Consider the following 14,313-nt stretch of genomic DNA (forward strand, 5'->3'; position numbering starts at 1 on the left):
GCCCACTTTACCATAGATATTATTAACTTGTAAATAGACTTTGTTACAATACCATGGGTCAATACCATAGCTCACCAATACCACATGCCCAAAAACCATCTCTCATTTTACAATCAAAATATTTTATAATAGATATATCTAAACCCTCTATCACATTAAATTATATAAGATATAAATAATAGCTATAAATTAAGATCCATTTCACCATATAAATTAAAATAATAATTTTGTAACCATAACATAAAAACTTAATACTTACAATATAATAAGATTTTTAATCATGGATATTCACTCTCATTTTCCCATGGATTTTATTAACTTGTAAATAGGCTTTGTTATAATAGGCTAATACCATGGCTCATCAATACCATATGCCCAAAAACCATCTTTCATTTCTCAATCAAAATATATTATATATTTTTAATTTCAGTTTGGAAGAGATGTTGTAATGTCTTATGTTATGTTATCAAAACATTTTGACTTGGTTAAATTACATTAAATATTTTTTGTCTATTTATTTATTTATTTTATTTATTTTTTATCAATTGAAACTATTAATTAAAACATTTTGTCTAAAATTAAATTAAAAATTAAAATAAAATTATTAATTATAACTTTTAATTATTAATAGTTAAACCAACTTAAATCCATCTTAACTACGGATCTATCAAGCTTCGAAAGGAATCAAACCTCTGGAGATGTAGACTTTTCTTCAAGTTTTGCACTCAAAAAAGAGGTAGTTAAGATGGATCTAAGCTGCTACATACATACATATATCAATCAACAACTAGTGTCATGATGGATCTAAGCTGCTACATACATACATATATCAATCAACAACTAGTGTCATAATGGATCTAAGCTGCTACATACATACATATATCAATCAACAACTAATGTCATGATGGATCTAAACTGCGACATACATACATATATCAATCAACAACTAGGCATGACATGGGGTTGATTCCAACTGCTACCACTATAACCTCTAGGTAAACCCGTACACACCCCGGCAAACGACACATAAGGATAATCATGGGGGATTTGAACCTCAAACCACATACTTCACAAAGACTTCATATCACAGACATCACCAATTGAGCTGCCCCCTTGGGGTTATTTTTACAAATATAAATATTACACATAACATTTATATTATTTTATATCATATGGAATATAAAGACAATTCCCATGGATTATAATTATTATTTATATTTGAAAGATTATATATCACTTAAATATATATAATTTATATAATACTCATTATAAGCTCAATATGTCACAAGCAAGAATTAAATCTAAGCAGGGAAGATTATAGTACAATTTGAGCAGGCCTAATGGTTAAGAATATGCATTTCCTCTTAACAGATCACAAGTTCAAATCCAGAGGGGGGTAGATATGTTTACACATCTCTGAAGTAATCAAAGAGTTTTCATATACCAATTTGGTATCTGGATTGGCTCCATTAACAAAGAGGTCTCATACACAAATTTGATGTCTAAGTTGACCATGATCTTAAGATTAAATGATTATTTTATTATTATCATTATTTTTCTAACCTCCCCATATTGGATGCTAGGAAGGGAACATGTGGGGGGGCACATGGCAGCTGCCCCACTAAGGATAACTATAGGACATGGCACAATGCCCCTCGCCTCATAACAGAACTATCCTTGCCACATAGTTCATTATGTACGCACACCAAACTATGATCTCAAATGTTCATGGCAATAGAAGGAGTTTAATGCTGCAAATACAAGTTATCATTTGAGAGGTAAATGACAATCATGAAGAATTGAAGGTGTAACATTTGTCGTCCTTTCAATTTTATTGCTCAATGCGGTATCCTCACCACATGAGTTGGAGAATGCAAAGCCCAAGTACCAGAGCTTCATTACATGAGTGGGGGGGCCAATTCTAGGAACAAGTCTTGAAAAAATTGGAAAATATGACCACTCATGGCCTCTAGCTCCCACTCGTAAGTTTCATTGCTGAAAGGAAATGTTTATCCTTTTAAATCCCTTGATTTAATGCTTGAGTTGGCTTCATCTGACTATTTTCTTCTTGGGTAAGCCTTGCTCTTGATGTTTCTACTGCTTTCCTCCCCTGTCAATCCTCTCTCTCCCCCTCTAGATCCTTCAAATTTCCTTCAACGCTACTTGGTCTTATTAGCCCCTCGTCTTTGGAAATCCTTTAGGTCTTCTTCTAATTATTGTACGCATTGATTCCATGCTGCTCCACGATTGATTAAGTCACAAACCTTAGGGAAAATTTTAAGGACGATTTTTCTTTCTTTCTTGAAGTTTAGAAAATCTTGGTGAATCTTACTAGTCACTAACATGCAAATTGTAAAAATAATTGTGATATTTTTGTAGAAATATTTAGATTTCCAATGATTTTATATTAGTCAATATAATATTTTGGCGATTTTTAACGTAAAATAATGGTGTACTATAAAATTTGGGCGAATCATTTTAGAAAAAAATGGAAATTGGCGAATATTTTTCTTAGGAAAAACATGGAAAATTAGCCCAACTAGGAATATTAGCCCCTAAAATTTTCCCTGACAAGCCTTCCCCTCAAGTTTATGCTTGACTTTAGCTCTTCAACCTTGTCCCCCTCTTCTAGAAAGCTTCATATCGCACCAGGGTTTTGAACTGGGTGACAATTTGAACAATGCAATGCCTAAACAACATGTAATAGTTAGACGAGGAGTAGCCTACTAGAGGGAATGGGGCTCACTCGAGCCCAACAAAGGAAAGAGTCCTTGATTGATCAATACAAAGGCAATACATTGCCACAGATACATGAGGAGATCACCCAAGCCAAGCGAGAAACTATTGGAGAATGGGGATGCCTTTCAGCCATGGAAGTTGCTGGTGAATTTGCAAAATGGGTCCCAGACGTCGAACACACCAAAGGGAGATTCAATTAATACATGCACAAGATTGACATATACTAATGGGATGAATCTTGGTTGATAGGAACACAACGAGGGAAGAGATCATATTGATACTGAACGAAATTGAATTCACAATGCAAAGGATGAACTGATGATTGCAATGTACATAAGGACATCTGGGTCTTCCCCTCGATCTAGGCTGCTCACTAAAGGACATTAATGAATTGATAATGGTTGAAGAACCAAACTGCCCTAAAACTAGATAATAATCTCATTACATTCTTCTTTTGCTCATTTTTCCTTTCAGTATTTTAATATAAAATTAATAATTACCTTGATAAGCCACATTCCCATCACAATAATTTTTTAGTTTGAATTTTTATAATGTTAGCTACCTATACCAATAGGTTTCATATTTCATGATTGGCTATGAAAGGTCCAAATATGCTCTGCTTTGATGATTCAAAGATCACATATTTCCAAGAGAATCCAATCTGTGCTTATAGCTTGGTATGGACTTAAAATTTTGGTGGATGTTCCAACAGTCTAATCTGGATCATTACAAGGTTTAAATTTTCAGTTGTAGAATAGAGAAAGGAGTCTGTCCAAACTGTTTAATCTTGGCAGACAAATAGTTCAGGTAGAGAAGAAAAGGCTCCCAACAGCTTAATCTGGGACCCTGGAAGAAATAAGGGTAGAAGTAGATAGTAAAACAAAAGAAAAAGCCAAAGAAAAGAAAAGGCAGGTAAGGGTCTGCAAGTCCAAGTGCACCCTTCAAGAAGAAATAAAAAATGCTAGGCAAGTAGCTGGGTAAGTAGTTGGGGTTGCAGAAAGGTTTTCTTCACCATTGCAGGTGTGTTAACTTTGTTTACCAAAGCAAAGTCAATCAATTGAGAAGGTGTTCTTCTTCATCAAGTTGCAGCAAACAGAAAGCATGACTAACCTCCCCTCTCCCCCTTTCCATTTCATTACTAACACTCCCTCATCAGCTGAGATTCATGGAAGAAGATTATGGTTTCATGGTGGTTCCTGTTCCTTCAAAAGCCACATTTTTTGTGTAAAAATCTTTTCATTTTGATCTACTCTTTAAGCTAAGTGTTTCACAAAAAAGCTTAGTATTTTCTCCCTTCATCCCCCCCCTCATCCATACTAACTCTAACTTTACTATATAAATCCCCTATATCACCTTTTCCCCTACTAATATAAACACCATGGTGTATAAACCCCAAATTTTGTATAAATATCCCCTCCCCTTGGCATTATAGCCAATAAGTTCTATATCAGGGATCAAATGACACCTGGTCATCTTGATAAACCTAACTCTAACCCTCCTCCCCCTTTCTGAATCCATTTTTTAACCCATTGCACCCCATTTGCAAACATAAACCTTGTAAAAAACCTTGCTTTACCCTTACCCGCTCTAAATTGCCAAATAATACACAAAAACCCATTTTTGTGATTATCCAATGGTTCGGGCGCATATATGTGATTTTCCAAATACACCGAAAAACCTTACAAAAACCCATACCCTAAGGTTTTCCGCCGAGCACAGATCCCGAAATGAATATTAAAATAACCCCGCCCCTTCCATATCGGCCGATCATTTCATTGATCCGACAACCGTCCGATGGAGAGCCTCTAATCCAACGGCTCTCATCCATGTCGAAGCGGCTCCGACGTCTGCCAATTACCCCGTACCGGTCGAGCACCTTCCCCCCCGTCAACCGTCGGATCGGGCCCACGAGATCCGACGGCCCTCGTTGATGTCGGAGCAGCTCTGATGGCGGACAGATACCTTCCGATATCTGTCAGAGGGGTTACGTCATGCGGTCGCCACGCGTCTTCCCCACAGCGCATCGGAGGTACGCCTGACAAATACCTCGTCCGTATCGTAAGCGGTGCGATATAAAACCGCTAACCGTTTCCGGTTTCGGTCATCCCGCTTGTCCACCGTCACTCCCACGTCATCCCACGTCACCGCCACCCTGCCATCGCGTCAACCGCTGCGCCCGACCTTCTGCCAATGTGGCTTGCCACTTCATCATCCCCGTGGACCACTCAGAGCCCGCCACCTCACCTGATGACGTCATGCTGACGTCACCCGACCCTGACCCCACTGATGACGTCATGCTGACGTCACCAGAAAAGCGCGCCAAAAGTCCGAAAAATCAATATTATAGCCAAAATTCGCGTTTTTTGGCTCTTTTCTGCAAAAACGTTTGTTGCTCCTGCATGTTTTTCCCACGTCCAACAGTGCACCAACCTGCAGAACTCGACCAGGAGACCGCCAACGCACCATTTTCACCTACATTCCTCTCCATTGCTCTCTGAAAGCCAGGTATTTATCCTTGAAAATCCTTCCTTCACCTGGTTTTGTCTGTAAATTGCCAAGGACAATTAAAATTGTGAAAAAACATATAATTGACCGGCAGAAACACTTGCGCCTGGCCCCATTTACAGTTGTGAACTCAAAAAACACTAGCTGAGCCTTGTTTGCCCGCATTTTCACCAAAAACCATACTCTGTTCGCGCATTCGCCAAAGACTCATTTAAACTGAACTTACCTGCTGAGAAAGACAGAGTGAGGCCAGGCATTGGTCTTATTTAAACTTCAAACAATATTTCAATTGCTGTTTATCAGAACTACTCTCTGTTCCTCATAAATTCACCTCCCTGGCAAAGAAACACTCCTCTATACTGCCCTGCTCAATTGAAACCACTTTACACTCAAATCATAATCCTTTTTTGCAATGGAGACACCTGTAGTACTAAATGTTCAGCCTCTGAATGCCCCTCAAAGGAACTTGGAATGGCAAGCCTTGGCAGATATGGATTATCATATTTCAGAAGAGATGTTGATGAGAACCAAGTTCCATATCCACCTGCTCAATGAACTTAAGGCCAAACATGAAACTGGAGCAGATGTGTTGGGTATATGGGATTCTTTTCTTCCTATTTTTAAGTTGCCTCAAGTCAATCAATTCCCTGATTTGATCCATCTTTGTGCTGAATACTATGACCCTACTCAGAGGGTTGTGTTGGATCCTTCTAGTTCTGCTCTCTTTTATATCACTCCTGAAGCCATCAGGAACATGCTCTGCTTCAAAACTCAGAAAAAATTGGTCCCCTTGTCACTAGTAGACTTGATAAAACAAGGGAATATATTGACAGATGCCCAAATCACTAAGCTAAATCAGTTATACATTGACTCTGATTCTGTGCAATATCCTCCTCTGAATCAAGTATACCTTAACCAGTTGGGCAGGGACTTGGTAGATATGATTAGTCCTATTTTGGGCTATAGCTCAATAGAATTGGTAGACCAAACTGTACTGGTAATGATGCTGATGTTCGCTCCGGGCAGACTTCCAGTTTGCTATGATTATGCCACCTACATCTCCGACAAAATGCATGAGCAGCTAATGAATTTATCCAGAGAAAAGATGTTCAGATACACATCCTACATTTACCATTTGATCTTGTACCATCAACATGAGAAATTTCATTTTTCAATCAAAAGAGTGGATGCCCAAGGCAATCCCAGATCAGTGGTCTATTGGTCCTCTGTCTTCCACACTACACCTGATTCTCCATACACTTACTGTGAATTCATAGATCTGTTCATCCATCCAGCTATGGCAATGCTGATGAGCTCACCTCCTCCGAGACTCACTGATGACATGCAGAGAATTCTTCAGCTATCCAAAGCTTACAGCATTGGGGATTGGTACTTCTACCAAAACCACACCGTCATCAGGATATATGGGTGCGATTTGCCTCCATTCAGATTACCTAAGTATGTGCCTATGAGGCTATTTGCCCTAGAGTACTTTAGGCAATTTGGCTGGGTTGATGTGCTTCACTTTTCAGGAAAAGGCAAAAAAGCACAGTTGAAGGTGAAAAGCCAACTTGGCCATTTTGTCTATAACGAGAGGGAGCAAGGATGGAAAGAAGCAGATAGAATGCTTGAGTCCCTTGGCCTTCAAACCAGTTTCCTATGGACACCCTATGACCCTAATCATTTTATAACTATGAGGAGGCTCAAATATAAGTTGTCTGCCTATGATCATTATAGTATCCCTCACATTGAAAAATATGCTAACCAAGACAAATGGAGGAGAGGGACCTTAGAAGAGCCCATGTCACAAGAAGAGCTAAATCAGAGGGCAGTAAGGAATCTAAGGAAGATGGCTGACCTTGAACTTTGTTCACAGGTATTCACACTTCCGAGCACACAAGTGGGAGCAGCTGCATCCTCCTCAACTGCCAAACAACAAACTACCAAGGCCACTGAAAATATATCTAGCAAAGGCAAAGAAAAGGAAATGGAGATAGAACAATCACTCCATGGCAAGGAGCAGCCACCTCCAGCGACTCAAGAGCAGGCAGATAAAGAAATGCAGCAGCAGGCTGAGCAACAACAACAACAACAGGAACTGCATCAAGAAGAAGGGCCACATGAGGGACAGCAGCCCTTACAGCAAGAAAGAGTAGTTGATACTCCAACTTCCACTGAGCAACAGGCTCAAAACATAGTGCCTCCTAGGCCAGAAACTACCTTCGATGCCTCGGTCCTCCAAACTCCACAGAAAGAGGACATAAACAGAAAAAGGGATAGAGAAACTCCCCTGACATAATCTATAAACCAGGGAGAGAAAAGGCAAAGGTTGAATGACTTTTCTGAGGATGACATAGCAATAAGGCAAGCAATGGGCATGGGCCCACCCAGCAGAGAAGCTTCAGCCAGTTCCTTCCAGCAGGAACAGGACAGAATTATGGGAGGAGAGGTCAGCTCCTCCAGCCAGCAAAGAGAAGGAGAAAGGAGCATCAAGCAGCAGTTTATAGACATCAAAAGGAGGAGTGACCCTATCAAGATACAGCTGTACAACCATTTACTGAAAATGGCTCCCACAAATCAACAAAGACTGATGTCCGCATTTGATGTATAGGAAGGCAAAATGATCATGAGCCATTTTATGCCAACAGCACTGCAGCCCCAATCTACCTCAGATTACCTCAAAACCAATCTGGAGGTCCTGGCCAAGGACATACACCCAATGGATAAAATTGAATTGCACAAACAGACTGGTGAGATGGTGTATGCAGCCTTGGCAGACAAGACATTAGAAAATTACAAGCTAGAAAGCAGCCTCAATAATACAGCCTCTCAACTGGAGTTGGAGAGGGCATCATCCCAGGCAAAGGACAACAGAATAAGGTCCTTGGAAGACATAATCATTGAGATTGGGCATGATCCCAAAGACATCAAAGGAATACAAGAGATATTGAAGTTGAGGGATGCTGACATGGCTGCCTTAAGGAAAAAGATCAAACTCCCAGCTACCATTCACCCTCAAACAGATGAAGTAGCTCAGCAAAGACATGAGCAGGATGCCACAACCTTGATGATTTCCCTTTATAAGCAGCTGATTCAAGCACAAGAAAAGTTGGGAGAATCAGAGGCCGCACAAGCAGCATTGCAAACAACACTGAAACAAAGAGAAGAGGGTCAGACCTCTCAGCCTCCTCTGGTCATCAATCTTGAGGAAACCGCTCCTGTCACTGCTCCTCCTCCTCAACAGACTGAACAGACAGCAACATCTACTTCAGCAGCACCAACAATTACAGAGCAGGCCCAAAGCCTGGATATGCAAAAGCTGAAGAATGAAATTCAGATCCTGGAAGCTCAAATGACCGAGTTAAATGAGACCAGGGATAAATTGGCTAAGGTGAATGACAGGTATGACAAATCCAAGCAAGCGGTGGCAGAGAAGGGCAGGGAGGTGAAAGCCCTCAAAGACAGGATAAAAGAGCTAGAAAATGAGCTCAAATTAGATAAGGTTATAGCTGGGCTTAAGGCAATGCTATGGGCCAACATTGGCCAGTCTATTACTGACCAATGGCAGTATATAGAGACAATCCATGAGCAGGTAGAGCTCATCCCAAAAGCACAAGCTGAAATTCACAAGTCAAGGGCTGCTCTAGGCAACATGCCTGAAATTGCCACCAGAATGATCAATGTGCTAAATAATAGAACAAGTACTCAGCTGGCAAACATGGGAATTCCCAATAGGACTGAGGCCATTCAGTTGATCAAAAGGGTTCTCACATTAAGAAATTTGGTGCAGACACTGGAGAGAAGAACCCAAGACATGCAGACCGAGGTAAAAAGATTCATGGATAAATTCCTGGTGCTGCAAAACAGAGGACTCCCTAGCTTACTGAACAGCGCAGGGAGACTGCTCATTCATGAGCAGTATGCCAAAAGAGTGAATGCATTTGCCACAAATGAAATCAATGAGAAGCCCAGCAGCTCAGAAGAAACAGGGCCAGCTACAGGACAGACTGTCTACAACAAGGTAGAAAATCTGTTTTTTATAATGAATGAGATCAATCACCTGTTTGATGTGGCACCCAATTTTTACAAGTATACAGAGGCAGAGGAGACTATGGATGCAATTCTCAGGCATCAACTCCCTACGCAAGACTGGTGGGCAAATACAATACAGAAAATTTTATAGACAGGGAGCCACTCACCAAATTTTGTTTTTTAAAATATCAATTGTCATGCAAAGCACAGTTTAACAAAATTAGCATGCATCAAAGATTAAAGCTGAGCCAACTCAGCAAAAATTTTGGCCAACACAGCAAGAATAGGAAACCACAGCTGGCAGAGCCGAGAAGATACAGCGCAGCAAAAAGTAAAGACACATTATTCAGCGTTAAAGCAAAGCGGCTCAACCGACTCAATGACCTCCAAAGGTCAAAATATCCTCTGACAGACTTAAAGAGCAGTTATGCTGCATTTAAAGCTGTAATAACTTCTTTTCTACTTTCTATACGAAGTAATGAAGATATTTCTCTCTCAGATGACTCAATGCCTGAGATATTTTGTATAAACATTCCTATAAAGTCCCCTTCGCATGAGTTTGCAAGGGTTGTTGTCGATTTCTCCTGAAGAAGTTCTTATGCTGTACTCCTTTCAGAAGTTAATAAAGAAAGTGATGGAATTTCTCGGATTTCTGAAGTGTTGAGTGCGTTCTGGTGTCTGTTGAAAACTGCTGGATTCCTGTGTATTACACAAGACAATAAGTCTCTGTAACTTTCTCTGTTATGTATTTTTGATTTGTTAAAATCCATATATGTTTTCTAAACTTTGAGTATTTAGCAACAAGGAAAAAGGATAACTTTCAGGATTTATTCAATGAATACCCTGAGTTCAATCTGTGTTGTTAATGAATGTTTTCTTCAGCTGTAATCTTGATAAGTGTAATTCTTAATTGCTGCACTTTCAGAATACGTCTTTCACAGTGACCTTTGTCACAGGAATTCAAGCCTGCTCCTGTGCAACGTGTTTCATTTTCACCTCACCAGCTTAATAGAAAATTCTTAATTGCTTTCTGTTGGCTGACATGCTTCACTATCCAAGTTAAATTTGTTTGTCTGAGATACACAATAGGCCCTGCAGTTTGAACACCACCAATCCTGCATATCAAAGCATTTCACAACTCCAGACTCCATTGCCCAATGATATTTTACTCTCTAAACACTACATCTTAAGACCTGAAAGAAAGCCTTCAACCAAAACATAAACCAAACCTGAGCATAATAGCTAGCCTAAAACACCATCATAACAGAGACAAATCATAAAGAGAGAGCCCTCTCTGATTACAGTTTGGCTAGAAGCTGTGATCCAAAGATTGGTTAGTGGTTACCCCGGCCGTATTCCCTTGGGAGTCATAGGGAACAACCTGGGTGTTAACATATAACATCAATAATTTTTTAATACTTTAAAAGCTTTGACAGGGATAATAATTTTATTTCCTTAATAACCAACCAAAAACAAACCATCCTATATATAAAATGGAAACAACTTTGTCATTTTTCCCTTCCATTTTCTAACTACCTAAATTTTATATATATATAATTTCAAAAGCAAACACTTAAATATTGTCTTTAAAAATTTATTACACATCTGCCTCGTAAAATACTAACTACCTGAATTATACTTAATTAATACATATAATTTAATATTTTTTGTTTAATGCAAACACTTACATATTAACATCAAAAAACTGCATTACATATCTAGCTCATTACATACATATACATATGCTCATAGCTCACTGAATGGTAATTATGACTACCTATGGTATTATTTTTATCCTTTTTCTAACCAAGCGGGTTCTGTGAGGGTTCTTGCAAATCTTTTTGGTATTTCTGAGATTCAAATTGCAGGAGTGAAGTAATCGATCCGAACGATGGGGCGAGTCGTACCTGCAAAGGGCCAGAAAATGGCAAAGAAATCTGCCCCTCCTCCCTCCAGGAAGATGAAGAAAAACAACCAACAGAAGCATCAGAGTGGCAGGAAGAACAATAGCAATAAGAAGAGTGGTTCCAAAAGAATCAGTGTTCTTCGGCTCCCCGATACTCTCAAGAAGGAGCTCGAACTCCTCGATCAAAACGGCGATCAAGGCAGTGACGACGATCAAAAAGATGGCGAGAAGCTTCACGGAGATGAGTACGAGTACGAAGAAGAGTTGCCCAAAGAAGAAACCCAAAACAACAGGAGATATGATCAAGTCGACAAGCTCGAGTACGAGCTGCCCTCAGATTTTGAGGTAATTTTAGTTTTTAATCCAATCTCAGGGTTTATGCGATTATTCTTTGCTTTAGTTGGTGGATTTCAGCATTACTGGCTAGAAAGTAGCCCTGCCTATATAGATTCCGTGCATACTTTCCAATGGAACCTTGGTTCACTGGTTCCGTCGGTGGGTAGTTAAAAGCCTTTTAGCAGGGTTCCACTGACTCCGGGGTCTGCCCCGCGAATGAAACTAAAAAAAAATAGAGGATGAAGCCAGGACGAATTGGGGGAACATCTATTCTGAGACTTGACACCTAAGACTAAGGAAGTTCACGTCATGGTATCTGATCATAGATTCTTTCCTTTGTGATCTTGTTTTTGTTCGTGGCAACGCTGATGATGCATATTAGTGAAAACACAAACCATACAAAGCAAGCAAATTGGGAGTTTACATCCAAGTTTGAGATGATAGATGATGGTCGGGCTCATTGTTGTTTAGGTCTAAAAATAAGCAGAGATAGAAAAGGATGTCTTCTTATATTACATAGGCAAGAAAAATAGGTTTTACCAAGTTTTGGGATTTTTTAATCCATGACAAATTGCAAAAGTAGCAATGCTCTAATGGGAATAGGTGGAAATAGATGCAGTTCCTCAAAATGATGAGGAACCATACAAGTCTGTGGATGATAAGTAGTATTGGGGTCTAATTGGTAGTCTGATGTATATGATGGTATGTACTGGCCGATTTTATTATCATCCAAAGTATTGATCACTGAAAGTTATCCAAAAGAATACCAAGGTATTTGAAAGGAACACGAAGTATGGGATTGTGTCTGGCGAAAGAGATTTTTGGCTTGCAGGATATGCAGATGCTAACTGGAGAGGTTGACTAGACACAAGCTGGTTAACAAGTGGCTGATGTTATATGTCAGTTGGTGCACCAGTGGCATGGCTCAGCAAAATGCAGATGGTAGTTTCCATGTTGTCCATGGAGGCTGAGTATGCTGTAGTGTCCAATGCAGCATAGAATTTGGTGTGATTGACAAGATTGTTGGAGAACATGGGCACGGGACATGATGCTCTCACGTTTTTGATGTCCGATGGCTAAAGTTGTATGTGTCTGTGCAGGAACACAATATTTCATTCAAAGACAAATCCTAGAGCTTTTCATTCGCTTTGTTTGGGAGAAAGTCCATGATGGAGAGTGAGGTTCCCCATGTGCCCATTCAAGACGTGGTAATAGATATATTGATTTTCCAAGGAAAAGTTTCTGTACTATGGAGGACAATTAGGATTAGCAAAATTTTTGTCCAAGAGGGAGAGGGAGTGCTTGGAGTAATGTAGACTTGGGTTTACAAGTATTTCAGACATATGGCAACAAACTAATTTTAGTATACAACTGATATTTACTAGTATAGATCCATTTTAAACTCGGACCTGTTAAGCATTGAAAGGGATCAAATTTTTTAAGGTGTATTTTATTTGATTTTTTAATTCCATGTCATGTATTAACTCCTTAATATTAAGTGATAAAAAAATTACACGCTAAGAAATTTGATCCCTCTTGGTGCTTGATAGATCCGAGTTTAAGATGGATTTGTATTGGTATGCTTTTTAAGTGTTGTCATGTACCTACATAATTAATTTTCTCGTTTTTTTTTTCCTCGGGAAAAAACTGTAATTTCTTTGCAACTCAGAAAGGAACAAAATGACATTTTGCAGATGATAGAAGCATTAAGTATGAGCAAGACTATAGTCTTGTGAGAGCAAATTAACAACCTTATGGCTCTAAAACAAAAACAAAAACAAAATAGAAATTAAGTGTTATAATAGTCACTTAACTTCTCTTTCTTTCTTTGGACCTTCTACCGTCCCCCTGAAGGTGGATCAATAGGTAAAATTACCAACTCAGTCACAGACACCACAGGGGGGTGTTCTTTATCATAATCTGAACTTTCTGATCAATAGGTACAATTACCAACTCAGTCACAGACACCACAGGGGAGTGTTCTTTATCAGAATCTGAACTTTCCGATCAATAGGTATAATTGCCAACTCAGTCACAGACACCACAGGGGGGTGTTCTTTATCATAATCTGAACTTTCTGAAATATGGTCTCTCTTCGAACCCATCAACCCATCCTCTTCGTGTGCCACAACTCCAGGATGATCAGATTCAAGGTTCATTCTTGTTTGTATAACATTCTACATGAGTTGTGCAGGTACATCAGGATTTTAAGTGCTCATATCATTGTGTTTGGGAGGGTCCTCCTTGATTTCCTCTTCTTCACCCTCTGAAAAGGTGGGATCAAAAGGCTGCCAACCTTTTGTTTTACAGACTTGTCCCTTTTTATTTTTTGGGGGCTTTTTAGTATGTGGACAAATATCTTGTAAGTGTCATGTTTGGAAACATGCACAACATTTGAATGCTGTGTTTTCATAATCCAAGGTTTGGATCCATTGATAGGATCTATGTTTTAGCAATATATGGTCGGGTCTGAAAACCAAGGAGTGATGAAGCGCCCTGCTCTTCCCCAAAACCAAGGTCCTTCCTTCAAGACTTTCTCTAAATCTTCTTGAGAGTCAAACTGTACAATAAAAAAACCTTTTGAACAAAGACAAATGTCACAATTTTTGGTCTAGGCTATAAAAACCACACTGATGCAATGCTTCGGGTCTTGGCCAGAATCCATTAAATCTGCAAATGACAGCTTTTAATGGAGAACAAAGAGGAGATGATTTACCTCTTTATTATTGACATCTAGTGCTGGCATTTGATCCAATTTTTCAACAATATATGGTCTTGGAAGGGATGAAGGTTGA

The 14,313-nt window shown here is 39.4% G+C and overlaps 1 protein-coding gene across 2 annotated transcripts in view; it reads left to right on the forward strand.

The window, feature by feature from the left end:
- Positions 1–11,025: 11,025 nt before the first annotated feature.
- The window catches only part of LOC149175872 (U3 ribonucleoprotein (Utp) family protein), a 111,465-nt gene continuing 108,177 nt past the window's right edge, over positions 11,026–14,313 (forward strand). Inside the window, exon 1 of one of the 2 annotated variants that reach the window (XM_089419770.1) lies at positions 11,026–11,527. In XM_089419770.1, coding sequence (XP_089275896.1) covers positions 11,168–11,527 — 360 coding nt within the window. In that variant the 5' untranslated portion in view covers positions 11,026–11,167. The remainder of the gene's footprint in view (positions 11,528–14,313) is intronic. The other variant, XM_089419768.1, reaches the window with a different exon arrangement.

This window comes from Pinus tabuliformis, chromosome 4_1, assembly GCF_031772625.1.
Source record: "Pinus tabuliformis cultivar Carrire ecotype Pingquan chromosome 4_1, CPIR1, whole genome shotgun sequence".
NCBI classification, from domain to species: domain Eukaryota; kingdom Viridiplantae; phylum Streptophyta; class Pinopsida; order Pinales; family Pinaceae; genus Pinus; species Pinus tabuliformis.